The 25,171-nt window shown below is 67.6% G+C and overlaps 1 protein-coding gene across 1 annotated transcript in view; it reads left to right on the top strand.

Annotated features, from left to right (window-relative positions):
* ATP9B (ATPase phospholipid transporting 9B (putative)) overlaps positions 1-24,667 on the top strand; it is a gene marked incomplete at both ends in the record, with an annotated part of 90,185 nt that extends 65,518 nt beyond the window's left edge. The window contains 18 exons of the mRNA XM_084252723.1: positions 3,817-3,977; positions 7,605-7,747; positions 11,485-11,597; positions 12,608-12,856; positions 14,583-14,744; positions 15,054-15,146; positions 16,770-16,853; positions 16,968-17,138; positions 17,687-17,785; positions 19,551-19,640; positions 20,580-20,724; positions 20,820-20,884; positions 20,998-21,153; positions 21,229-21,293; positions 22,137-22,245; positions 23,413-23,470; positions 23,801-24,004; positions 24,531-24,667. Of these exons, the coding sequence (XP_084108849.1) occupies positions 3,817-3,977; positions 7,605-7,747; positions 11,485-11,597; positions 12,608-12,856; positions 14,583-14,744; positions 15,054-15,146; positions 16,770-16,853; positions 16,968-17,138; positions 17,687-17,785; positions 19,551-19,640; positions 20,580-20,724; positions 20,820-20,884; positions 20,998-21,153; positions 21,229-21,293; positions 22,137-22,245; positions 23,413-23,470; positions 23,801-24,004; positions 24,531-24,667 (2,304 nt within the window). The remainder of the gene's footprint in view (positions 1-3,816; positions 3,978-7,604; positions 7,748-11,484; positions 11,598-12,607; positions 12,857-14,582; positions 14,745-15,053; positions 15,147-16,769; positions 16,854-16,967; positions 17,139-17,686; positions 17,786-19,550; positions 19,641-20,579; positions 20,725-20,819; positions 20,885-20,997; positions 21,154-21,228; positions 21,294-22,136; positions 22,246-23,412; positions 23,471-23,800; positions 24,005-24,530) is intronic.
* Positions 24,668-25,171: the final 504 nt, after the last annotated feature.

The raw sequence follows: 25,171 nt of genomic DNA on the forward strand, positions 1-25,171 counted from the left end.
TGGGGTGACAGGGTGGGCAGTCACTGCCCCTCCCAGCTGCCCCCACGTCTCCGTGCACTCGCAGGTGCGTGTGCATGTGAGCACGCGTGTGTGCACGCCCGGCAGTGTGCAGTTTTCTGGCATTTTGACGTCACGCCCGGCTGTGGAGGGACGGCCTTGGCAGGAAGTGCTGCAGCCAGTCCTGAACCTCCTGTGACGCCACCGCCCGGGTGCAGCCCATCCCACACTCCCGGTCACGTGGGTCACGTGTGTGTGTGGCAGCGGCTCTGGCCACCGGCCCAGCTGACCTAGCCACCGGCCAGCACGCCTGGCCCCAGCCGGGCCAGCCCAGCCCAGCCCAGCGGCGGTGGGTGCGCAGGTGACCAGCTTGCCCCGGAGGAGGCTCTGGGCCACTGCTTCTCTGCTGGACACAAGCTGACCACGCGTTGGTTTGAATGTGTGAGGTGCCAGGAGCAGCCGCCAGCAGGGGAGCCCGCGGGGAGCCCTGGAGGCTGGGTGTGGGCAGGGGCTGGGTGCTCGATGTGGGCCGGGGGATACTCCTCCAGACTTCAGGACGGCCCTGGTGTCCCGCGGGTTCGGGTGTAAAGGTTAAGGTGACGCGCTGTAACGGAAAGGTGGGCGCAGGGCTCTGGAAGGACGGAGAGAAGCCCCCTTGCCCCCCAGGTCCCCAGGTGAGACACGACGGCCCCACACAGGCGCCATCCCGCTGAGCACAGAGACCAGCCGCAGAGGGGGGACACGGCGGCCTCGCATGGCCGTCCAGAGGCGGAAGGTGCTCGAGGCTTAGACGCAGGGGCCAGTGTCAGCGGCGGGACGTTGAGACGCAGATGAGCTTGAGAAGCTTCTGCTGGAAGCGGCGAGTAAGGGCCGCGTGGGAGCGGGCTCCTGTCGCAGGCTCCCTGCGCCGATGCTGTGCCCCAGTCTGGGCCCTGCAGGAGGAGGCGCCGCGCCGTCCAGAGCAGGGAGCTGCTGACCCCGGCCCCGACGCGCCCGCTGCACACCGCGCCCGCTGGCTCCAGGGACCGGCAGCCTCGGCCCGGAGGTTTTCTCTTTTCCGACGATGCTGTGTTTACAGGGCAAATACGGGGCAGACCGAAGTGCTGCCTCACTGTCTGCGAGAGAGACGCGGCGGCGCTCTGACGGCTGCGTGCTGCGCGCCCAACAGGGCGGCGTGAGTGTGCACAGCCGGCAGCCGTCCCGATCCTCGCGAGTACACGCCCCGGGCCGTGCTGGCGCCGGCTTCTTGTGCAGTCAGTTCATTGCCGATAGGACCGAAGTTTCTCCACAGCGGACGTCTCCCCGCCTCGGCTTCTCGGGGCCCAGGGTGGGCGGGAGGCGCTCGGTGCAGACGGATCGGCCGCGTGAGCGCAGATAAGGTGGGCGCCCGTTCGTCCGCGGGCTCATTAGAAACCTGACCGATCTCTCCCTGATGAAGAGGGGGTGCCGTGCTTCCCCTTATTGTTGGAATAAACCATTATTTTACTGAGAACCATTAGCTATTTAAAACTTGGTACATAAATTAAAGAGGCGCTAAATGGATTTGTGATCGCTGCCATTAGCGGCGTTTTAGATTATACAGGCAATTACCGTGTTCCCTCTGCTAGAACAGCCCTGCGCGGCCGCGGCGCCCGCGCCTCCCCTCCGAGAGCCACATTTTCAGAGGCGTGTTTAATTCTGTTATCACACTTGTTTCAAATAAAGCAAATATTATGACAAGCAGAAGAAAATTTGCTTTACTAATATAGGAAATTACAATAAATGTTGAAGATTATTTCCTAGTGTACATAATTTACTTTTTCTCGTACAGTCATCATTCCTTCCAGTGAGTCACAACACACCTCCGGGCGCCGAGTCCCCGCGGCCGCGCAGAGTGTGTCTGCTGCGCTCGGGCCCAGGACGGCCTTTCAAGGCAGATTCCCGTCAGGACGCAACTTACCGCTTTCCTCGTGGAATCGGTGGCTTTATAATGAGCTGGTTTTCCTGCTCATTGGCTTTGAAGAGTCCAGATTGCGTTTTAGATGATAGAGGAAACTTCAGGGGCGCTTCAGAGAACTGAGCAGAAAATGGAACTGAAAGTGGACTTTGCAGAAGTACGTGTTGCAGCGTAACTTGTCGCTGTTCTACGGGATGAAACATGACTGCACGGCGTCCTGTGAAGGGCCACGCGGGGAAATGTGGGGGCGGCGGTCAGGGCCTGGGCGCCGAGGGTCCCCCGCTGCCGCGCGCCAGGCCTTCCCCCCGCCCCCGCTGCCGGGCAGGCATCGAGCCCCGTGATCCCCAGGGCGGCCCGCGGGGTCCCCTCCGGGGCGCGGGCCGCAGCGGGGCGGGTACACCCGGCGGTGGTGCATTTGTCGAGACAGTGATTCTTTATTTTATTACAAAAAAAGACCAACTCTGGAAGGCGAGATTAAATCATTCCTTTCACTTTTTAATGGGATTTGGATGAATAGAGTAAAATATGCACCCCGCATTCACTGATAGCATCTTTAGGGGGAGGTAATTGAGTCTTTTTTCCCTGACTGAATGAGTAATGGCTTCATCTGACCCTCAGCGAGGCCTGAAACTTCGCCGCCTTTGTCACTGCGCGAGGCCCGGGCTTTGAAACATGCTCTACTTCCCTGGCTTAATTTTTCTTCATTTTAATCCAAAAACCTATTTTTCTCAATAATTCAAGCATAAACTATGGAGTAGTTGAAGTGGCGGAAATTGCAAGGTATTTGTCCTCCTGTGCCGCTTTCTAAATGGAGTTGATAAATCAGGCCGGGCCTTCAGCTGCCGCTTCTCAGGGGACGACAGCCCTGCTGGAAGCTTCCAGAACCCTCCGCCAGCGCCGTCTCAGCCCCCAGCGGCCCCGATGGCGCCGTGTCCTCCTGCGCGGGTCGGTGTCCCCAGAGGGTGCGAATGTCCACGCAGCCGACGCGACCTCCGCTCGGGGGGCGCGGGACGAGCTTCTGGTCGACCTGAGTCTCAGGTTTTCCGTGTTATCGGCGAGCCGAGTGGCTCCCAGACTCGGAAACCGGGGTCACAGCCCCACTCGCTGCGTCGGCGCGTCGCGATCATCTTCAAAGTCCGCGCCGGATTCAGGAGGGGTCGGGCGGACTCGCGGCCAGGGGGGCGGGGGCCGGGGCGGAGGGGCGCCGCGCGGCTCCCTGAGGCCCCCGAAGCCCTGTGCAGGCGCAGACACCGGGCTCTGCTTGCTGGCCGGGGCTGCCCCCCCTCCTGGCCCTCGGGCCCTCCGCAGAGCCCAGGCGCACCCTGTGCTCAGCCCTTGGCGCTCCAGATGCCAGGCGGCGCGGCGAAAGGGCCCGCCCTGGAGCGCCATCCTCGCCAGCCCGCCCGCCCCGCGCTGGCGGGCGCTTGCTGGTGGCCGCGGGGCGTGACTGAGCGCGGCCTGGCTGGGGAGCCACGGGTGTGTACAGGGGACGCCGCATGTGGGCTCCAGCTCATGTGGCTCTTCCCGGAGATGGGAGCTCCTTTTGGGGCGTGCGGGCAGGGCAGAGGTGGGCCCTCCTAGCAGAAGCGAACCCTGAGGGGCCCTTGGCCGAGGACCAGCTGCCCCCTGCCCGCCCTCCCCCGGCCCTGGCCTGGGAGCTGCCTGCGTGGGCCAGAGGAGGCCCCTGGGCGCCATGGACTCGCGGTCCACAGCGCCGCCCAGTCTCCAGGACGCTTCTCGGGAGCCAGGGAGCCAGGTCGCGCGTCCTGCCCTGTCCTGGTGGCCCAGGGGGACTCCCTGCCCAGCGGCCCTGGCGCGCGCGCGTGCACTTGTACACTCGCACCCGGCCGGTGCTCTGCCTCAGCCTCGCCTCCTCCTTCCAGGTGGGGCTGCTGGACCTCGAGCTCAACCAGCTGACCAAAGCGCTGTTTCTGGCGCTCGTGGCTCTGTCGGCCGTGATGGTGACCTTGCAAGGCTTCGTGGGGCCCTGGTACCGCAACCTGTTCCGGTTCCTCCTCCTCTTCTCCTACATCATCCCCATAAGGTAGGTCGCAGGTCCTCTGCGGCCCCAGGCAGGGTCCCTTCCAGCGTTGGCTTTGCCCTGGCCTCCCGCCGTGAGAGGCCCAGCTGGGGGGGGCCCACGGAGGGAAGGAGAGCAGTGCCCGCGGAGCGGGAGCGGCCCTGGCAGCCTGAGAACCCTCGGTGGGGAGCTCTGGGCCAGAGGCTCTGTGAGGACACAGGAGGCGCTTCCTTCCTCAGCCAGCGGCCATGTCTGCCGGGAGGCAGCGGGCTCTGGGGACCCGCCTGTGGCTGGTGGGCCTCACGCCTGCCCCCCGCACCCGTGCGGGGCCTCACACCCACGTGTCTGAGTCTTAACACGCATCTGACACACGTGTGGAGTCGGGTGAAACACCCAGCGGGTGGCCTTTGCGCGCAGCCATGGAACCCGAGGCGGATGCACGCTGACCACGAGGGCTGTTTCAGGGAAGACGCATGTGGAGCCAACACCTGAGCCCTTGCTAGAGCCTTCCGCAGAGGATATGCTTACAGATCTCCCCGGGGCACGTGACTGGAGTTTCCATGTGAGTGAGAAATGAAGCAGAACCCGCACGGGCGCAGGGGGTCAGAGGACGCCCCTCACCACCAGGAGTGGGGTCCAGCGGCCTGGACGCTGCGGTGCCGGCGCGGCCCCGGGGCCCGCGCGGGCCTGGGCTGGGCCGCTCTCCCTGGGGCTCTCTCCAGCCGTGGCGGGAGCTCACGCCCCAGGTGTGCAGGAGTGTCTCCCCCCTCCGCGCGCTCTCGTTCTCTGGTAACAGCTAAGAGACACGACGAGCTTTGCTTTTGCACATTAACGGGGGAAAGTATTACAGTTAGGAAGGTGAAAGTTACGAGAACTTTAAGCTGAAACTAATTTTTATTTTTATTTCAATTATATATAAATAAATTGGAAGATACCTCATGCGCACAAAGCACTTCTGTAGTCTCACCAGCTGTTGGTAAATGCTGAACAGCTTTCAGGCGCGCACGGAGACTTCTGCCCGAGCGCGCCCCTCGTTAAGAGGCTGTTTATGGAGGTCGCAGGCAGAGGGCCTAGCGCCCCGTTGTCCACTGTGGGCCAGGACGGCCGGGCGGGATCCGGCAGCAGGACCGCAGGAGGGGCCGCCGGTGCTCACAGCAGGAGCCGCTGAGCCAGACCATCATGCGTGACGTGCTGTCACACAAGCTTGTTTTCCCTTGCGCGGTTTCCATGAAATGTGGGCTTCAGGGCCTTTTAGCATTTGCTGAATATGATTTTGAATTGCATAAAGGGTAAGCTCTTAAAATACTTATTTTAGTTTTGCAAAGTTCACAGTCCTGGACTGGGAAGCAAAGACTGTTTGGGGTTTTTGTTTTTTTTTTCCCCCCTCTGCTAACCTGACCTGTTATTTTAAATGGTTTTTTTTTTTTTTTTGGCTTTAATAAGGTTAGATTGTCTTGGAGAAATTTCTCTTTACAGAATAAAATGTTGTGAATTATTAGTTACAGTTGACTTGTTCTCTTAAGGAAAATACTGCAGGATTCAGTTCTTTTGAGGCTCTAAATGGCCGCCATCCTCGCACCGGCAGCAGCTGCCCAGATGTTTTCCAGCGGCCTGGCCTGGCAGCTCCTGGTCTTTGGCCGCTCCTCTTCCTGGGTGCCATCCGCAGCCCGGGGCTGCTGCCCCACAGCCCAGGAGACCATCCTTCGGGCTGGCCCAGACCGTGGCGGCAAAGCTGCAGCTTTTTTTTTTTTTTTTTTTAAGATTTATTTATTTATTTCTACAAGCACTGGGCACAGTCAGAAGCGCGAGAGGGCGAGAGAATTCACCAGAGCCAGAGCGGGGAGCAGAACAGGCAGAAGGACCGAAGGACACTGCTGAGGGGAGCAGCGGGCGGCAGGAGAGGTCTGCGCGCCATGGGGGACCCTCGCCGGCGGCCAGGGATGGACCCAGTGCTGCAGAGGCTGCGGGCAGCTTCGCAGCCCAGTGCTCAACTGCTGCGCCACTAGGGGAGGCCCACCAAAGCTGCAGCTTTAATCCAGAAAAATCAGAGTCCTGGTGTCACAGGCAGCATGGTGCGCACCTGGGGTTGGATGTGTGCAGGCCAGGCCCCCAAGACTATGCACAGGGTGGCCCCCCAACAGTGCGCAGGGCGGGCCCCCCAGACAGCGTGCAGGCTGAGGCATCACGGAGAAGGAGCCTAAGACACCCCTGGCCTCGGCCGGCCCCATGGCCACAGCACAGGCAGCCCCGGTCCTTGGTTCCGCTCCGGCACCGCCCGCCGGCCAGCTGGGCCTGGCCCACTTTGCTTGTGCAGCTGCAGGCCGGCCCCACTCCCCACGGCCTGGAGAGCCTTTTGGGGCTCCGTGACAGCGGGTGCCAGGCCTTCCCTCAGCGCCCCGCGATCCTTGGGCCCGTGGCCTCGGGCCCGTGTCTTCCTTCACAGATCTCAGTTCCTATGAAGTTCCTCACGGGTTGAATAGCGTCTGGGTTTTAGAATTCTGTAAAATCCCAACATTGCTAGAAAGTAACTTAAATATAGGGCTAGTTTGTCAGCTTAGTGTCTGAAATCTAGGATTTTTAACAATAGAGCAAATCGCCATCCTGCTGCTTGGTGGGGACGCAGCGTGGCCCGCAGCACCTTGCCCCCACTGCCCACCGCACCCCAGGGGGTCTGCCCCTCTGTCCCCATCCCAGGGGACCCCAGCTCCCGTCTCTCCGGAACTGCTGCTCCTGCGGCCCCGGGTGCTCGAGGCCACCAGGCGCCCGCGCTTCTTGCCTGTCGCCGCTGGATCTTCACCCAGGGGACCCTTCTTCCCCGGACTCCGGGCAGCCCTCGGGAGGCGGGCGGGTTCAGACAAGGAGGCGCCTCTGTGGCGTGATGGCGTTTGGGCTCCTTATGTGCAAAATTGGGGAGAAACAATCTGGAAAGTTGAGTCCCAGAGAAACGTGCACGCACGAAGGTGCTGGGGTGTGGGCGAGGGGACAGCCGCAGGGCCTGGGCTCTGGGGGTGCGTGACCTTGGCCGTGGGCACGCGGCCTCCTGCTGCAGCCCAGCCCTCCCAGGGCACCCCCACCCCCCGGCCGGCCAGTGACTCGCTGGGTCACGGCGCACGTCCTGGTGGGGTCCCGGGCTGCCGCAAGGCTGGGCTGTGGGGCCCCGGGCCCTCGTGAGGACGCGTCATCCGTGCGTCGTGCGGCTCCAGGCTGCAGGCTCCTCCCGCCCCTCCTGACTCAGCCTCGCCTTGTCTGAAAACAGGTTTTTCCGAAAGAATTTGTCGCTACCCAGTTCTTCAAGAACACCCCAGTTCACACAGCTGGGGGTGCAGCTGCTCCCGGTCCCGCCCCGACCTCATCCTGCCCCTGCTGTGTGTCCTGCCGGCCCGGGGCGAGACGGGGCGGCCTCTCCGGGACAGGCCCTGGCTGCAGCGCCCGCCTGCCGCCCGTCAGTGTGGTCCCGGGCCCCGGACGCGCTGAGCATTAGCCCCGGCCCCCTGCCAGGCCCGGCTGCCGCCCCCCGCCCCGCAGAACCCTGAGGCGCGGCTCGGCCCGCCCCGGCCACATCTCCCAGGGTGACGTCAGCACGGCCTGTTTCATGGGAAGGTGACGCGCGTGCGCGCGTGCTGTGTCCTCACGCGTGCTGTTCTGTCGCAGCTTGCGCGTGAACCTGGACATGGGCAAAGCGGCCTACGGCTGGATGATCATGAGAGACGGGGCCATCCCGGGCACGGTCGTGCGCACCAGCACCATCCCCGAGGAGCTGGGCCGCCTGGTCTACCTGCTGACCGACAAGACAGGTACTGCCCCCACCCCGGGCAGGGGCGCCGCCTCGCAGACCCCGCCACGGCCTCCTGACGCACTTTCAGCCCGACACCCAGTGGCCCTGCGGGGGCAGAGTGGCCGACCCGCGCGTGGAGGGGCTTGTGAGCTCTTAGCCACGGTCGCAGTGAAGACGCTGGCGGGAGGGGGTGCAGCCCGCCGCCGCCTTCCTTTTCCTCAGCCGCAGAGCTCCTGCCCGGCACAGCCTCGCCGTGCAAGGGCGGGACCCGGTGTGCAGTCACAGCCCGTCTGGGGCCTGAAATCTTTTTTCTTGACTGATTCAGTTTATTATATTCCTAGTAATTTTTAGTGAATTAGATTTATCGTTTCTCTAACATAAGCAAAATGTGACAAGTAAAAGTCGATGTTATTTTTATTATTTTTTTTAAAGATTTATTTATTTATTTACACAAGCACTGGGCACAGTCAGAAGCGCGGGAGGGTGAGAGAATCCAGCAGAGCCAGAGCGGGGAGCAGAGCAGGCAGAAGGACCGAAGGACACTGCTGAGGGGAGCAGTGGGCGGCGGGAGAGGTCTGCGCGCCATGGGGGACCCTCGCCGGCGGCCAGGGATGGACCCGGTGCTGCAGAGGCCGCGGGCAGCTCCGCAACCCAGCGCTCAACCGCTGCGCCACCAGGGTATTTTTAATGGAATGTCGGAAAACCCCGCCACACCCAGAAGAGGGAGAGGTGCTCGTGGCGCTGGGCTTGGCTTTCTTCCCCGGGGCGGTTTTCACGGACCCCGCCGCCGAACAGCAGGAGCAGCAGGGGACGTGAGACAAACAGGCCACGTGTCCGCAGACGTAACAGCTGGCCCGGGAAGACAGCTGCTGACAGCCAGCCGGCGGCAAGTGGCCCTCACGGCCTCCCCCCGCTGTCGCGGGGCTTTGGCAGCGCCAGGTGGACGTGAGCACTGAGGGGTCTGGAGGGAGACACAGCAGAGGATGCAGCGGCCCACCGAGGCTGGAGTAAACGGGGAGCAGGCCAAGGCCCTGCCGCCCCCCCCCCCGGGGTGCGCTCCTGGTCATGCTCCCGATCACCGCTGGCACCGCTGGTGGGCGTCCCTGGGGGCGAGAGGTGACCGCAGGAGGTCAGGCCCGGGCAGCAGGCAGTTCCAGAGAGCAGCCGAGACCCTGGGGCCTTCCCTGGCTGGGGGCTAGAGGCCGGGTCTGCACAGGGCCTCTCAGTGCTGCCCAGCCCGCTGCTGCGTGAGTCAGCCCAGGTCAGAATGGCCTGTGCTGACCGGCGGGGGAGGGCATGCTGGGAGGCAGGTCCCGACGGGGCGGAGGCGCCCCGGGAGCAGCGCGCTGGGCGTGCGGGCAGCGTCCCCAGAGCTGTCAGGAGAACCACCCCGCCTGGGCCAGGAGCGAGGACGCCCTGGTCTGGGGGCACAGGCCCGCTGCCGGGACAGGAGGCCCGCTGCCCGCTCCCAGCCCCTCCTGGCTCCAGGCTCAGTCTCGGTGTCCTTGTCTCATTCCACGAGCTTTTCTGGGAAGAGCTGGATTAGCTTGATGGAGAAGCCAGGGCGAGGATGCCAGAGTCCGCGCGAGTCCCAAGGGGCCGCTGCAGCCGGAGCAGCGGGGGGAGACCAAGCAGAGTGGCTCTGGCGGCACTGCCGTGAGGCGGGAAGTCCCCGGCCCCCGGGAACCAGCCACCCCCGCCGCCCACACCAGGGAACACGACGGCCCCGAAGCACGTGCCCGAGGGGCACGCGGCTGCTCAGAGACCCCACAGAGCCCCCGGAGAGTCCAGAACTGCTAGCGTCGTCACACGTGGAGACTCGCTGTCACAGCTGAGTCCCATTTCTTTACACCAGCAACAACTGGGATATTAAACTCCAGACGTGTGAATTAAAAGAGCAACAAAAAGATAAAGTGAGTAAAGCGAAATCCCAACCACAGAGGTCCCGGCTGCAGGTCGTCGGGGCTTGGGCCTTGGAAGCCCCGCGCTCCCGGACACGCGTCCTCCTCCTCCTCACGCCTGTGGCCGCCGAGACCGTGGGCCGGGCCCAAGCTGCCCGCTGGCCAGACTGTTGGCGGGAGGCTGCCGGCAGTGACTTTTGGCCTCCCCAGTCGGGGCAGCGTCCCTCCCCTGGCCAGGACGGGGCACCTGCGGGATGGACGATGACACGGCCGCCAGCAGGAGCCGATGGTGCCTGGGGGCGGCCAGGAAGACACCTCCTGTCTGTCCGCACAGAGACGAGGGGTGAGATGACCCTCTGTAGCGTTTCGAGGGAAACCCACGGTGACACTGTCGCAAGAAGAGGGGGCAGAGACAGGTGCGCCTGCGTGACAGCTGACGGGCTGGGGTGTTGAGGTGGGGAGTCAAAGGAGGGAGGGAGGGAGACAGAACAGGAGCAGGCGGGCAGCACCAGGCGGACAGCGTGAGGCAGGCAGCGCGCGGCGGGCAGCACCAGGCGGACAGCGATCTGCACATTCCCGCCCTGGCGGCCGCTCCCTGCAGAGGGGACGCCGCCGGCTGCGGGCACGGCTGCTGTCACGGGAGGAAATCGCAGCTTCTCTGCGTCACTGATGCGCCAGGCGGGCAACACCTGCCCACACGTGCAGCTTTGAACTCAATACGGCAGTTGTGACCTCGCGGTCAGCACAGAGGTCCTGGCCCTACTGAGGACCGCCTGCGCCGGCGTCCAGAAACCCACTCGCGCCTCGCGGCGGGGGAGCATAGGACCCGGCGCCGGGGAGACGAGACTGTGCTTTCAGGCAGCGTGTGGGCCTGAGAGCAGCTGCCAGGGCTCTCCAGACGTGGGGGACGGCGGTAATGGCAGGACGTGCCCCGGCCAGGCAGCTCCCCTCAGGGTCCAGTGCAGGGAGAATACCCCAAACCTGGCGACACGAGTGGCCTGCTCGGGAACGGCTTCCGAAAGCAAAGTAGTGGAGGAAGACGCCCTGACCGTAAGAACAGCAGTCGGCGACGACGGAAGCGGAGCGGGATGGGCCCCGCGCCCGAGTCAGCCGGGCCGCAGCCTTCGCCAGCAGGACGACGCCCGGGAGTCGTGGCCGGGGCGGCGTCGCTGGAGGAGGTCGGGCCCCGGGTGTGCGTGACGGGCGCAGAATCCCAGCTGCCACGGGGCAGCCAAGAGCCTCCTGACTCCAGCCGAAGTACAATTCCTAGAAGGTCTCCTCCTCCCACAAGGCTTCCTTCTGCGATTCACGCGGAGCTGCTCAGGAAGGAGCCGCGAGCGCGTCTCACCGCAGCCCGTCTCCAAAACCAGCCAGGGGGCAGCTGAGCCCGCGGCCACGGCGCTTGGGGCCCAGGAGACACAGGGGGTGCTGGGGCCGGGGCCATGTGTACCTGGAAGCGGCTGGCACAGCTCAGGGCCTGTGACCGGGAGACTCCACGCATGAGCTCGGTACACGGGGCCTGGGCCTGTCAGGAAAGTGCTTTTACGCGCGCTCCTGGGCGTGGGAGAGGGCGGGCCATCCCGGAGGGCAGCACACCAGAGGGCGCTCCGGGATGAGGCCCTCCAGGGGCGCCCAGCTCACCAAAGGCAGAGCAGAGGCCTGGCAGGTGGAGTCCCTGTCCTGGCTAGTGGGGCTTGTTCCAGAACACCAGGCCGGCGTGGATCCCAGTGGGCCCAGAGGCTGGCGCAGAGCCCAGAGGCCAGCAGACGCTGAGTGCTGGACCGGCCACGCCGAGAGCCAGAGCTAGGCGAGCCTGGGCAGCCCGCGCTGGCCCCTCACACACTGTCCCCCGCAGGCACCCTCACCCGGAACGAGATGGTGTTCAAGCGGCTGCACCTGGGCACCGTGTCCTACGGTGCGGACACCATGGACGAGATCCAGAGCCACATCCTACACTCCTGCGCACAGGTGAGCTGGCCACGCCAGGCCCCAGCCCCAGGCTCACGCGAGCAACATCTTGGGGCCGTCACACGGCACAAGCCACTCGCCGGGCCTTCCTCGCGCCAGCCAGGGCTGGGCACGGGCGTCGCCCTGTCCCCTGGCCCAGGTGGCACTGCCCGCGTTAGGAGCCCCTGACCGTGGGCAGCACCCCCCCAGTTCTCTCACCAGACTGCTCTGAAGTGAGGCTCACACGGCGCCTGCTGCGCCTGGAGCGTTTGCCGTGTGCGAAACGAGGCTCCGTCCATCTTTTTGGACGTGACCCAACCTCCTCCTGTCCCGGGGCCTTGGGCAGCTGCGGCGGCCACAGGGTTCTTGCTTTCCTAAGCACCCAAGCCTCGCGGGTATGGCCCTTCCCGGGCCCCCTGGACAGCGAGGCCTGGACCCTCCTGACGTCTGACGTCCAGGCCCCACCTCAGACTCAGCCACAAGCGGGCCTGCAGCCACGCGGAGCAGGCCGTGATTGCGGCTCACTGGGCAGTGCAGGGAGGTGGCGCTGCGGGGCTGTGGAGAGGGATGCTGGGCACCCGCTGGGGTCGGAGCCGGGCGCGGTGCCACAGCAGCGGAGGCGTCCCCAGCGCCGGCCGGCCGGCTTCCTCCTGGCGCCACTGCGGCCCCTGGCCTGCCGGCCCTGCCCCGGGAGGGACTGTGGCACGAATGATCCTGAACGCTTCTCGGGGCTCAGCTTCCCGCGGTCGGATCCAGCCGCATCTCGGGAAAAGCGATGCAGGGGTGTGCGCCTCCTCGCCGCCCTCCACTCCGCAGAGGTCACAGTGAACCGCGGCTGAGGCCGGGCCGGGCTCCAGGACCCAGGACGGTGGGGGTCAGGCCGGCCCTTCGTCCATGAAAGCGTCACCAGAGCCCAGCTGCGCTCCTGCGCTGGCCGCCAGCCCAAGACTTGCGAGGGGGCACCCGGCGCCTGCCCAGGGGCCGCGTCCAGTGTCCCGAGCGCCTGCTGAGAGGGTGCGTCCTGTGTTCAGGCGCAGGCCCCGGCCGGCGGGAGCAGCGCCGGCCCCACGCCCCCGAGGAAGGCCGCGTCCTCGGCTCCCAGAGTCAGGAAGAGCGTCAGCAGCCGTGTGCAGGAGGCGGTGAAGGCCATCGCGCTGTGCCACAACGTCACCCCGGTGTACGAGGCCCAGGCCGGCGGCGCCGGGGAGGTGGAGCGCGCGGAGGCGGACCAGGACTTCAGCGACGAGAACCGCACCTACCAGGCCTCCAGCCCCGACGAGGTGAGCGGCCCCTCCACGCCCCAGGCCAGGGGCGCCCGGTGGGAGGGGTGGGGGGTGGGGAGGGCGCGCCGGCTGGGATGCAGGGGCCGCCACGTCTCCTGTTCCCGTACCCAGGGGTTGCCAGGTTTACCCGCGAAGTTCTGGTGACTGAGGCCAGAGTTAGATTCCACGTACCTGCTTAAAAAGACACTTAGGATTTATTAAGATTTTTTTTAATTTTGGAAATCGGCAGCACTTGGCTCCAACCCGCCGTCTCTGGTCCATGGCGGGTAACTCGCAGGTGAGCTCGGGAGCCGCCTCCCCAGCCTGGCCCCGGGCGCCGCCGCCGCTGAGGTCCCAATTAACTGCAGAAACTCAGGCCAGGCCTGGCGCAGCAGGCGCCTCCCGTGACTGGCCCTAAGGAGTGCCTCCTCGGGCCGCAGCCCGACCTGACGTCTGAAGAGAGGCGCGCGCTCCCTCTGGCTCGTCAGGCAGAGCCTGGGGGACAGCCGGCTCGCACTGCAGGTGGGGCGTGGAGACTGGCAGACGCCTCCCCCTCCTGCAGGGGCCGGGCCGTTGCCCATGTGCCCGCTGGCCGCAGCCACAGCCGGGCGCCAGCAGCAGAGCCGGCTCCGCCCGCAGCTCTGCCCACGACTGCCTTCGGGCACCTTTGCTGGCCCGTGTCCTCCACTAACTCCTAAGAGAAGGGGCAACTCGCCGGCCCGCAGTTTCTGGACAGCGCAGGAGGCCCGCTCGTGTGGCTGCCGCGATGGGCACGAGGCCCTGGGGAGACAGTCAGCCCGGGAAGCCAGAGTCGGCTCACTCCCTCGGCTCCCGCAGAAAGGGGCCCGGCGTCGGCTAAGCCGGCGCGTGGGGGCAAATTCCAGGGTTTCCGCAGCAGCGTCCTGCTGGCGCGCCTGGACTGGCCGGCCAGCCAGCAGTGTGGGCTTCATCTGCTGCTGCCCCCACAAGCCCTCTGTGAGCGCAGCCCGACACCTGGGCTCGTGGCCGGGCGCACACCCAGCAGGCGTCGGGTGAGGAGGCCACCTCCCACCCCCAGGGCCGGAGCGCGTGTGCCCCGGGGCGCGGCACCCTGTGCAGCCCGAGGGAGGGCGCGCCAGCCTCGCCCTTCACCAAGCGCCCGCAGGAGCCTCCCGCCCAGGGCCAGCGGTGCTCGGGATCGGCCCGGGGTGGGGGGGCTCCCGCCACGAAGCGGCTCTGTCCAACGATGACCCGCTGGGGCCAGGCCGGGGTCTGGGGTGGGGCGGCTGTGTCTGCGGGGGAGGGGCCTGGGTCTGTCTGTTCTTGGGTGCAGCCAGTGCCAGGGTGGGGTGTTTCCTGGGGGCTGCTGAGAGCCCCCCAGCAGCGCCCGGAGCTTCCAGCAGAGCCTGCGGCCAGGCAGGTGGGAGAGGCCTGGACGGAGCCCCGGCCCCGGGCTGCATTGTGCAGGGGCGCGGGGCAGCCGCCCGGCCGCTTGCAGGCAGTTTATTATTTTATGTATTTTTTAGAAAATGTAATTATCGTAAATACTATTCATCAATTTTTTTACTCTAAAAGTCGTGCTTCCGGTGCGCGTGTTTTAGTCGCGTGATCACACGCGCCGCCTCCGCGTGTCTGAGCTGAGCCGGCGCCGCGTCCCCTGGGCGCCAGCCTGTTCCCCGCGGGGGGGCGGGGGGGATCGGGGGCGGGGGGCGCCCCGCGGGGGGGGGCCGGGCCGTCCCCCGCCGACCTGGCTGCGCGCCCGCAGGTGGCCCTGGTGCGGTGGACGGAGAGCGTGGGCCTCACCCTGGTGCGCCGCGACCTCACGTCCATGCAGCTGAGGACGCCGGGCGGCCAGATCCTGACCTACTGCGTGCTGCAGCTGTTCCCCTTCACGTCCGAGAGCAAGCGCATGGGGGTGATCGTGCGGGTACGCGCCCCCCCCCGCCCCGGGCCACGCCCCCCGCCCCGGGCCACGCCTCTGCCCGAGGCCCCGCCCAGGCCCCGCCCCTGCCCGGGCCGCACCCCTGCCCAAGGCCCCGCCCCGCCCCAGGCCCCGCCCCACGCCCAGGCCACGCCCACGCCCAGGCCCCTCCCCCCAGGCGCGCGGAGCGGCGGGGTGGGGCGCAGGGGCGGGGCGGGGCGGGGCCCCCAGCGTCCCGTCCCGGCCCCTCGCCCGGTCCCGGGTCGGCCGCGGCCCCTGCGCGCCTCACCGCCCGCCCGCCCGCGCCGCCCGCAGGACGAGGCCAGCGGGGAGATCGCGCTGTACATGAAGGGCGCGGACGCCGCCATGGCCCCCCTCGTGCAGTACAACGACTGGCTGGAGGAGGAGGTGGGCGCCGGGGGGCGCCGGGGGGCGCGGGCCGGGGGCGCGGGCCGGGGGGCCGTCCGCGGAGCGCGAGCCCCGGGGCCGCGTGGACGGATCCGCCACAACACGGGGCCGGGCTCAGCCCGCAGCCTGCGTCCGCCCCGGGCCCTCGGGTTCCACCAGGGACGGGCGTGAGTCAGGCTCCTGCGGCCCAGCGAGATGCCGTCGCCATGATGTGCAATCAGTTATAAAATACTCGTTTAATTTATTTAGCTTTATGAGGTCAAATCAGTAAGTGTCTCCCAGCAGCAGCCCGTGCCACAGCGTCCCGCCGGCACGGCCGCGGCGGCCCCGGGGCGCGGGCTCCTCGCGTGGGCGCCCGGGGTCGGGGAGCCGGGCCACGTGGGCGCCTGGGGGTCGGGAGCCGGGCCGCGTGGGCGCCCGGGGGTCGGGGAGCCGGGCCGCGTGGGCGCCTGGGGGTCGGGAGCCGGGCCCGCGTGGGCGCCTGGGGGTCGGGGAGCCAGGCCCGCGTGGGCACCTGGGGGTGGGGAGCCGGGCCCGCGTGGGCGCCTGGCGGTCGGGAGCCAGGCCGCGTGGGCACCGTGGCTGCAGCGGCTCCTGGTTCCAGTGGGTTCTGGGCTGTGAACTTGTGTCCTGCAAGCGTGAAGCAGCTCCCACGCTTCGCTCTCCGTGGAGGGCGGCAGGGCGGCAGCCTGGCCTGCGGGTGCGCCCGGGCGGGGGCCCCTGCCAGCGAGGCGCGGCCGCCCACCTCCCAGCTCCGGCGCAGGCGGCCCTTGGTCCCCAGCGAGACCCAGGACACAGCACCAGGGTGCAGGAGCCGCCGCCAGCGCTCGCCGCTGTTTCTGCCGCCTTTGGCCTTCGAGTTTAGCCGCAGAGTCGGGCCCAGCAACGGGCTGGAGGGAAACCTGGATCGTCTGCTGACTCGCAGCTGCCGCGGGCCTGCGGCCGGGCCTGAGCAGAGCGGGCACGCCCAGAGGAGCCCCCCAGAAGCGCTGCTGCCCCCCGGGGCCGGCGTCCTTTCTTCTGACTGCCAGCACCTGCCCGGCCCGTGAGGGGGCGCTGGTGCTGCACCCCCCACTCGCTGGGTTTTGATTTTCCTCGGTCGGGCCGCGCCTCCCTGTGTCGTGTCTGCAATGGCGTGGAGCATGGCCTTGGCGGGTGCTCCCGGCTGCCCCTGGGTGGGTCCTGCCTCTGCGGCGCCCACCCCACCCCCAGCCTGGCGCAGCTCTGACTTACTGCACAGCCCCGGCACAGGCTGTCCATGCGGGAGCCTGGTGCTTCGGCATAGTGAGCCCACGGACGCGTTGCACTTTGCCACCTGCAAGGCCAGTGGCGGCAGAGGGAGGCCTGTGAGTGCCTGCCCGCTGCCACCTGTGCTGCCTGCCCTCTGGGGTCCTCACCGAGCCGCACCCCAGCTGCCTGCCCACACGCATCTGCTCTGTGGTCAGGGGTTGCGTTGGGGAGGCAGCTCCCCACCCTGAGCTGGTGGGGCTGCTGCAGGGCTGTGCACAGCCATGCCAACGGGCAGGTGGGGGTGACCCCTGACAGCATCAGTCCCAGCCCCGAGGGCGGCGCGGCTAGGCTGGTGGTCAGCAGGGCAGCTAGTGACTGGCCTCTCCTTTCCAGTGTGGGAACATGGCCCGCGAAGGCCTGCGCACCCTGGTAGTAGCCAAAAGGGCGCTCACGGAGGAGCAGTACCAGGACTTTGAGGTGGGCGCGCCCCTCCCCGCAGCCAAGTGCCCGCTGACCAGCCGGTGCATCCCCAGGCTTCTTGCCCGGGAGTAGCGCCAGAGCCAGGCCCTCAGCCGTCATCTCTGTCCGCAGAGCCGGTACAGCCAGGCCAAGCTGAGCCTCCACGACAGGGCCATCAAGGTGGCCGCAGTGGTGGAGAGCCTGGAGAGGGAGATGGAGCTGCTGTGCCTGACGGGCGTGGAGGACCAGCTGCAGGCAGACGTGAGGCCCACGCTGGAGATGCTGCGCAATGCCGGCATCAAGGTGGGCCGGCGTGGGGGCCAGGGGAGGGGCTGGGCGTCGTGGGGGGCAGGCATGGTGCTGGGCAGCGGGGTGGGGGAGGACCCAGCTGTCTGGTGGCCAGGGGTGAGGGCAAGGGAGGGGACGCCGCCCGCCCGCCCTCAGGGCCTGCTTCCAGAGGGTGCCAGCAGGTGCGAGTGAAGCCGCAGCCTCCATCTCCTGTCCAGGCCTGCGGCCCTCTGCCACCGACCAACGACTGCTGACCCTCGTGCCAGCCAAGCACAGGCGGCGTCTGGTGCTCGGGCCATGAGGTCGGCTCCTGCGCCCGAATACAGGCGCTCACAGCAGGGCCCCCCTGCGGCTCTGCCTCCCGGAGGGCACCTGGTGTCTCTGCAGCACCACCCACCCGCCTTGGGCCGGGGAGCCGTGGGTCCATGCTCTGGGGCTGCTCGCGGCTGGAGAGGGGCGACCCGGGGCTGTGGGGCATCTGTGTCGGCGGTTGTGAGGGTCGCGGCGTGGACGGTGACCGACCCTGGCGCAGGGAGACGCTCACTGGCTCAAACGGCCCCCAGATATGGATGCTGACCGGGGACAAGCTGGAGACGGCCACCTGCATCGCCAAGAGCTCCCACCTGGTGTCCAGGACGCAGGACATCCACGTCTTCAGGCCGGTGAGCTGGACCCTCGTGGCCGGGTGCCCAGACCCCGGTTCTCCCAACGCGCGCGCGCGGTGACGGGCAGGAGGAAGCACCTGCCTCCAGAGAGCCGTGCGGCCTTCTCTGCCCGTTGGCCACACGGGCGCGGGGTGACCGGGAAGCCAGGTCTGCATCGCGGCGTTGAAGGAAAGCCCTGAATTTGGACGCGTTTTTGTCCTAAAAGCAATTATTTATCAGCAGCTCGATAGGTATTTTAAATCGCCTGCAGTCACTTCCTGCTCCGTTTATGAAAGTGCATATTGAGAAAAGTCGCGTTTTTGTTGTCACGTAACGAATGGGCCCCAGATGCTCCTTTTGAAAAACAAGCTCTGAATGCAGGGTCAGGGTCAGCGGAGAGTTTTTAATCAACTAACCGTTTTCGGATTGAATATTCTTCCTTAATGAGCTCAAGGAAAATGAAGAGAAGCGATCTGAGTTGATGGGTTTACCGTCATGGCCACACGTAATCCAGGTGAAAGGGAACAGCCTGGGGGCCGCGGGCAGGGCAGGCCCGCGGCCCGGGGCGTCTGCCGGCTGGCTGGTGGGGCTCGCACCCCGGAGAGCTACTGGAATATGATTCACACGTTACGTCGTTTGTTTTGAACCATCAGAATCGCAAAGTAGGCCCGCGGGCGACTATTTACGTGGTCAGTCTTTGTTGACTCTCCAGCATTAGGGGGCCACAAATTGAAATGTGCACGAGAAAACCCCCCAGTGTGACGATGCGTCGAGGTTAATTTGACCACATGAGCTTCTGATTGTTTCAGTCCCGTGATAGGTCATTTCTTTTATGCCCCACGAAACCTCAGAAAGAACGTCCAAGCCGGAGCGCTGGCGTCTGAAATGACTTCGTTCTGGAAACTGCTCTTCCAAGGCGCCGTCACAGGGCAGGGAGAGGGGCGCCCCAGGACCCCCAAACCTGCCCCTCTATGTAGGTTCTGCCATCTGCTGCATCAAGACAAACGTGCAGACCTTGAATGAAAAGGAACCTGAGCACAATCAGTGTGCGACACAGAGAAGGCAGGGACTGGGGTTTCCAGCCAAGCACCCGGAGTCACCCGTCCCCTCGTGGGTGAAAGTCCAGCCCAACAGGGTCAGCCTGGAGCAAGGCCCGAAGGCGGCCACAGTCCAAAGCCTCCCCCCCCCCCCCCCGCAGGGACCCAGGGACCTCCCGACAAGTCCGGGAGGAAAAGAACAAAATCAAAAGATAAACGCCGCCGCTGTCCCCTCCCCACGGGCGCCCCCATGTCTTTTCCGGCCGTTCAGGACCAAGAAGCCAGCGCAGCCTCTTCACGCGTCTCTGCCCCGCGGGGCTCCAGGCCCCTCTCCCCTTCTCCCTGCTCAGCTCCACCCTCCCGTGGGTGGGGCAGGGAACCCGGAACCTCCCCTTTTCCTGGGGACCCCGTTACGGTAGGACGTGTCCCCGCCCATCCGGGTCACATGGCTTGAGCCAATGGGGTGAGTGGAGACGGGCAGGGACGCAGGCTCTGGTCTCCCACCGCCCTGGAGACGAGCACCGCAGGGAAGCATGGGGCAGACCTGCCCCCTCAACTTGTCCTTAGCCCCGCCCCACGGCAGCTCGCACCAAGGGGTGCCCGCCTGCTGCTCCTGTTGGCTCCCGGCTTGGCGGGCAGGAGCCTTCAGGGCAGTTCCCCGAATCTACTCGCCGCCCCAGGCACCTGCCCGTGTGCCTGGGCTATAGGGACCCCAGGGCAGCTGCTTCCCACCGTCCCACCCCCAGGTGGCCAGCCGGGCCGAGGCCCACCTGGAGCTGAATGCCTTCCGCAGGCGGCACGACTGTGCCCTGGTCGTCTCTGGAGACTCGCTGGAGGTGAGGCTCGTGGGGGCTCGCCGGGGGCTGGGCGCTCCTCACACGCGCGGGTGCTACCCCCACGTCCCCCCTTGCCGTCACGAAGGGGCTGTCCTTCCCACTGGGGACGCGGGGCCGGCGCCTGGCAGAGGTCAGGCGGGGCGTCTGCCCTGTCACCGCGTTGTCAGGAGCACCGGGCGCAGCTGGACCCCAGCGACTCTGTGGCCAAGCGGCGAATCTGACGCCTGCGGCAGGGCCTTGGCCGGACCTCATGGGAGCGCCACTTGCTGGGGTCCCGCTGGGTCTCCTGGTGCTGACCTTGCGGGCCAGGCCTCCTTCCTAGGCCGGCGCACTCCTGCCAAGCGGCCCTGAGCACAGCCACGGTGCGGGGGCAGCGGGCGAGGCTGGGGATGGCCGAGCGGCCTCTGCCCCCCTCTGGCGCTCTGGCGGCCTCTGGGCGCGCGTGGCGTGGGTGCGCCCAGCTGCAAGGAAGGTGCCCGCAGCCTGGTCCGTCCGTCTGCACGGCGAGGGGGCCCACCGCCCGCCCCGACAGCCTCGGGCTCCCGGTCTCCCACAGGAGCAGTGCCGGGAGGCTGCTGAGCGCTTTTCACAGCCCCGGGCGGCTGGTGGCCCTGAGGGAGAAGACTGGCCCTCCCCTGAGCGCCCACTGGCTCCCAGCCCCCCTGCAGATGGACCCCAGCCCCCGCCCCCGGCGGCTCCCAGCCTGAGTGGTTTCCGCGTGTGCGTGCCTGGCCCCCCCAGCACTGCATGTGGCCACTTGTGTGCCGCGCAGCCGCAGGCTGGCGCCCGCCCCACCTGCTCTGCACCCCTAGACGGCCCCCCAGGAGGGGCTCCACGGCTGGGAAGAGGCCAAAAGGCTGTAACAGGTCGTGAGCCTGGGGCACCCGGCGGCCTGGCCTCCAGGCTGAGCCGCGCCCCGCCCCGCCCCCCGGCCCCCAGGTGTGCCTGCGCTACTACGAGCTGGAGTTCGTGGAGCTGGCCTGCCAGTGCCCGGCCGTGGTGTGCTGCCGCTGCTCGCCCACGCAGAAGGCCCGCATCGCCAGGCTGCTGCAGCAGCACACGCGGAAGCGCACCTGCGCCATCGGTGAGGCCCCCCACGCCCGCGTCCCAGCGCCGGCGGTCAGGGGCGGCAGGTCGCCCCTGCAGCCCTGCCCCGCTAGCCGCCTTCTGTGCCCCCAGGTGACGGGGGCAACGACGTGAGCATGATCCAGGCCGCCGACTGCGGCATCGGCATCGAGGGCAAGGTGGGCGTCCGCGACCCACCCCCCCGCCGCCCGCACCGCCCGTCGGCGCCCTCCCCGCACTGGGCACGCCGGCGGGCCGGCCGGCCGGGTCTGACAGCCGCTCTCCGCCGCAGGAGGGGAAGCAGGCCTCCCTGGCCGCCGACTTCTCCATCACCCAGTTCCGGCACATCGGCCGGCTGCTCATGGTGCACGGGCGCAGCAGCTACAAGCGCTCAGCCGCGCTCGGCCAGTTCGTCATGCACCGGGGCCTGATCATCTCCACCATGCAGGTGGGCGGGGCGGGGGGCGGGGGGCGGGGGGCGGGGGCGCGGCGGGCCGGGGCTCTGACCTGCCTCTCCGCCCAGGCCGTGTTCTCGTCTGTCTTCTACTTCGCGTCTGTGCCGCTGTACCAGGGCTTCCTCATGGTCGGGTAGGTGCTCCCGGTGGGCTCGCGGTGCTGGGCGGGTGGCAGGGGCTGGCACCCACCTTGACCGCAACCCCCACGCTGACCCGCGCCCTCCCAGCAGAGCCTGTGGCAGGTGGGGCTGTGGCACCTGCGCCTCCCGTGTGCACACACAGGGCTGTGGGAAGCCATGGCCAAGTCACCTCAGGAGCCGTTGCCCCCGGAGTCTCAAGGGGCCCTGTGGCGCAGTGTGGTGGGGACAGGGTAGGCGCGTGGGGGGGCCGCCCACCACCCCAGCTTCCGGGCAGCAGGTATTCAGCCCCAGACCTCCCAGGAGCCGCTCTGGCCAGCTGGGCACCTGCCGTCACAGTGGGGCCAGGACAGACCCAGGTCTCCCTGGTCCTCAGCCCGGCTGAGGGGTTCTGGGGTGCCCAGGGGCCACAGTGGGCTGCGTGGGGAGCAGGGGCCCAGCATGGGGCTGGGCCTGGCCCGGAAGGAGGACGAGGTGTCCTGCCCGAGGCCTCGCGTCCTCACCAGGTCCCCCAGGCGGGGGGCTCTGTGATGGGCTGGAGGCGGGCGCCTCAGCTGGGCCTGGGTCAGAGCGGCTGGCAGCGGTGAGATGGGCTGCGCTCTGGCCAGCGGCTCCCACTGGGGGCCCGGAGCCCAGGGCCCTGGGTCAGGTCCCGCTGCCCAGGGAGTCTGCTGTCCCCGCTGTGTCTGAGAAACGGGCCACGGTGTGCTGGAGCCGCCGCCTGCCGGCCGGGCCTGCTCTTGGGGACCATTGGCGCCTGTGTTTGCTCCGTCAGCTTTGGAACCTCGAGCCACTGCCCTCCCGGGTTGCCGGCTGACCTGCCTGTCCTCTCCCGGCAGCTACGCGACCCTCTACACCATGTTCCCAGTCTTCTCCCTGGTGCTGGACCAGGATGTGAAGCCCGAGATGGCCATGCTGTACCCCGAGCTCTACAAGGACCTCACCAAGGTGCGTGGGGCGCTGGGCAGCCCCCGCGCACTGCCCTCCAGGACAGCTCTGGCTGCGGTTCCTCCTGGCCCGCCCGCCCCGCCCGCCCCAGAGGCTTCAGGGCCCGCCCCCGCCCCGGCCGGCAGGGTGGCCGTGGGCAGCAGGTCTGTCGGGCCTGTTCACAGTGGCTCCTGTCCTGCGTCCACGGCCGGCTCGCATGTCCCAAGTAGCGCCGCTTAGTCCGACACGCCTCGCCCTTTATGAATGGGGGTGCCCGGCGCCCCCACCTCCTCTCCATGAGGCTGGAGACTGTGGCAGGCAGCGGGCATCTGCACTGCTGACCGCGCTCTGGTAGCCGCGGACACAGCCGCTCAGCCCCGAGGGCCACGGGCGATCACGTCCACGCGGCCCTGTCGCCCCCGCCAGCCTGCATTGGACGGGTCACCCTGAGTCCCCGAGTCGGTAGCGCTCGGCCGGCCGGGGCCCCACAGGCTGCGCCATGGGCAGTGCCAGGCGCCACCCGCCCCCCGTCCTGAGCACGAATCCGCGGACACAGCCTGTGAGGCGGTCTCGGCCACAGTGCCGAGCGCACGCCCCGGGTGGGGGGCCGCAGGTGGCATGCCGGCCGCTGGCCCCGGGCAGGTACGCGCCAGCACCCCTGCTGGGGGTCCTCTTCCCCTGGCGGCCGGCGCCTCTAGAGATGCTGGTGTCCCGAGCTCAGGGGCCTGGGTCGCCCGCACCCTCCTACACGGGCTCCTACGCAGTGGACCCTGCGGCCAGCCGGCGTCCTCCAGCACCGGAGGGTCTGGCCAGTCCTTCCCCTGTGACCCGGCGGGAAGCCAGGCCGGGGCCCAGGAGGAGGCTCACTGCCCAGGGCCCTCCGGTTAGCCGTGTCGGGAGCTTTGTCCACGCAGCCCAGGCCCCGCCTCCGCTCGGGGCCCCTCCTTTCGGGAGACCCCCGAGGGCCATCGCCTGGACCATCTGTTCCCGAGAAACGGGAGTGAAGGGAAGGGACCCCCCCGCCCCCAGAAGGCCTGCAGCCTGCCCGCACCCTGGGCCGTGGGAGGAGCTGGCCTGGAGCCAGGGCTGCCCCTGGGCCGCAGGCAGCACAGGCCTGAGGCTGGGTCTTGGGGGGCCACCGGCCTGCGCTGTCCTCCGCCGGCTGAGCTCCCCTTCCCCCACCCACAGGGGAGGTCCTTGTCCTTTAAGACCTTCCTCATCTGGGTCCTGATCAGCATCTACCAAGGTGAGGAGCCGCTGGTGGTGGCATCCCCCGCTGACCCCCCCCTCGCAGCCTGCACCCCCGGCCCCGCGGCTGCCCCCGGCACAGGCCCTGGCCACTGGCGTTGCTCCAGGCCGTCTGGGGAGTGCCCGTCCTGGCGCCCCACAGCACATCCTCCTGAGCAAGGGTGGGGCCGCGGGCCGGGCGCCGGCTCCCGGGTGTCCGCGTGCTGGGTCTCCTGGTCCTTCGCAGCCCGGGGCGTCCGTCGGCGAGGGAAGCAGGGGTCCCTGCCTGCGAGGTGCGGGGTCCCCGCGTCCCCTGCGCCATCGCGAGCCGCTCCCCGCTGTGCCGCAGGCGGCATTCTCATGTGCGGGGCGCTGCTGCTGTTCGAGGCCGAGTTCGTGCACGTGGTGGCCATCTCGTTCACCGCGCTGGTGCTCACGGAGCTGCTGATGGTGGCGCTGACCGTCAGGACCTGGCACTGGCTGATGGTGGTGGCCGAGGGCCTCAGCCTGGGCTGCTACGTGGCCTCGCTTGCCTTTCTGAACGAGTACTTCGGTGAGTGCCTCGGGCTGCCCGACCTCGCTGCTGACACCTCCCTCCACCGCGGGCTCCCTGGGGCCGCTCGGGAAGCCCCGCGGCCCAACGCCAGCTTCCGCGGAGAGGCAGCTCCTCGCGATCACCCCCAGAACCGAGACCGCGACTGTCTTGGCGCTTGCGGAGCAGCGGGGTTGCTCTGGCTACCCCCGCAGCCTCCCGGGCCTGCCTTCTACCCAGGTCCAGCCGCCCGGTCCAGCCGCCACGCCCCTTCCCAGGAGACCGTGTGCCCACGGCGGCCGTGCGCGGCCTGGACGTGCCGAGACGGGAGCCCGAGCTTGTCAGCACCGCCGCCCTCGGACGAGGCACCACCGCAGGGTCCGGCCAGCCGCTCGGCCCCCGGCACGGGCCTGCTGAGAGCCGCCCGCCCCGCAGTGACGGCCCACGTGGCCAGGAGGGCCCGTGGCCTGGAGCCTGGCTGGGTGTGCAGGGACCCCACGAGGCTGGGGTCCCCGCCTCTGATCCTGTCTCTGTGCTTCCTTCGCAGACGTCGCCTTCATCACCACCACGCCCTTCCTGTGGAAGGTGTCGGCCATCACCGTGGTCAGCTGCCTCCCCCTCTACATCCTCAAGCACTTGAAGCGCAAGCTGTCCCCACCCAGCTACTCCAAGCTCACCACCTAGGCCGCCCCGGCCTCCGGTCTCTCCCCCCAGGTTCCTGATCAGGAAGGGGCTGCAGCCCCAACTTGGCTTTTTTATTGTATTTCAAAGTTTAATTTCCACGTCAAAATCCACTTGAGTTTCGTCTTGTCGCTGCAGAGCGCCCTCTCGTCTGGTTTCCTGGAGATGGGTGTGGAAGCGTCCGGTCCACGGTGCCCACCGGTGCCCTCTGCCCGGGCCCCGGGGTGGCCTCACTGCCCTCCCCGGGCTGCGGCTGCCGGCTCCGACCCACTTGCCAGAGCCTCCTCTGCCCCGGCCTGGGGGCCGCCGGCGGGTCTGCAGCCACTGCCTGGTGAGCAGCTGGCGTGGGGTGCCACCCCTCCCGGTCACCAGGCAGTGAGCTGGCACCTGCGGGCTCCTTCCCGGCACCCGTGGCTCCTTGGCACCCGCCACTTACGTGAGGCTGGGCAGTGCCGGGGGCCAGGCATGGGGCCCCTACCCACCAGGGGTAGGTCCTGGTGTCCTGTC

The sequence above is a fragment of the Talpa europaea genome (assembly GCF_964194135.1).
Source record: "Talpa europaea genome assembly, chromosome: 13".
In the NCBI taxonomy this organism is placed as follows: Eukaryota; Metazoa; Chordata; class Mammalia; order Eulipotyphla; family Talpidae; genus Talpa; species Talpa europaea.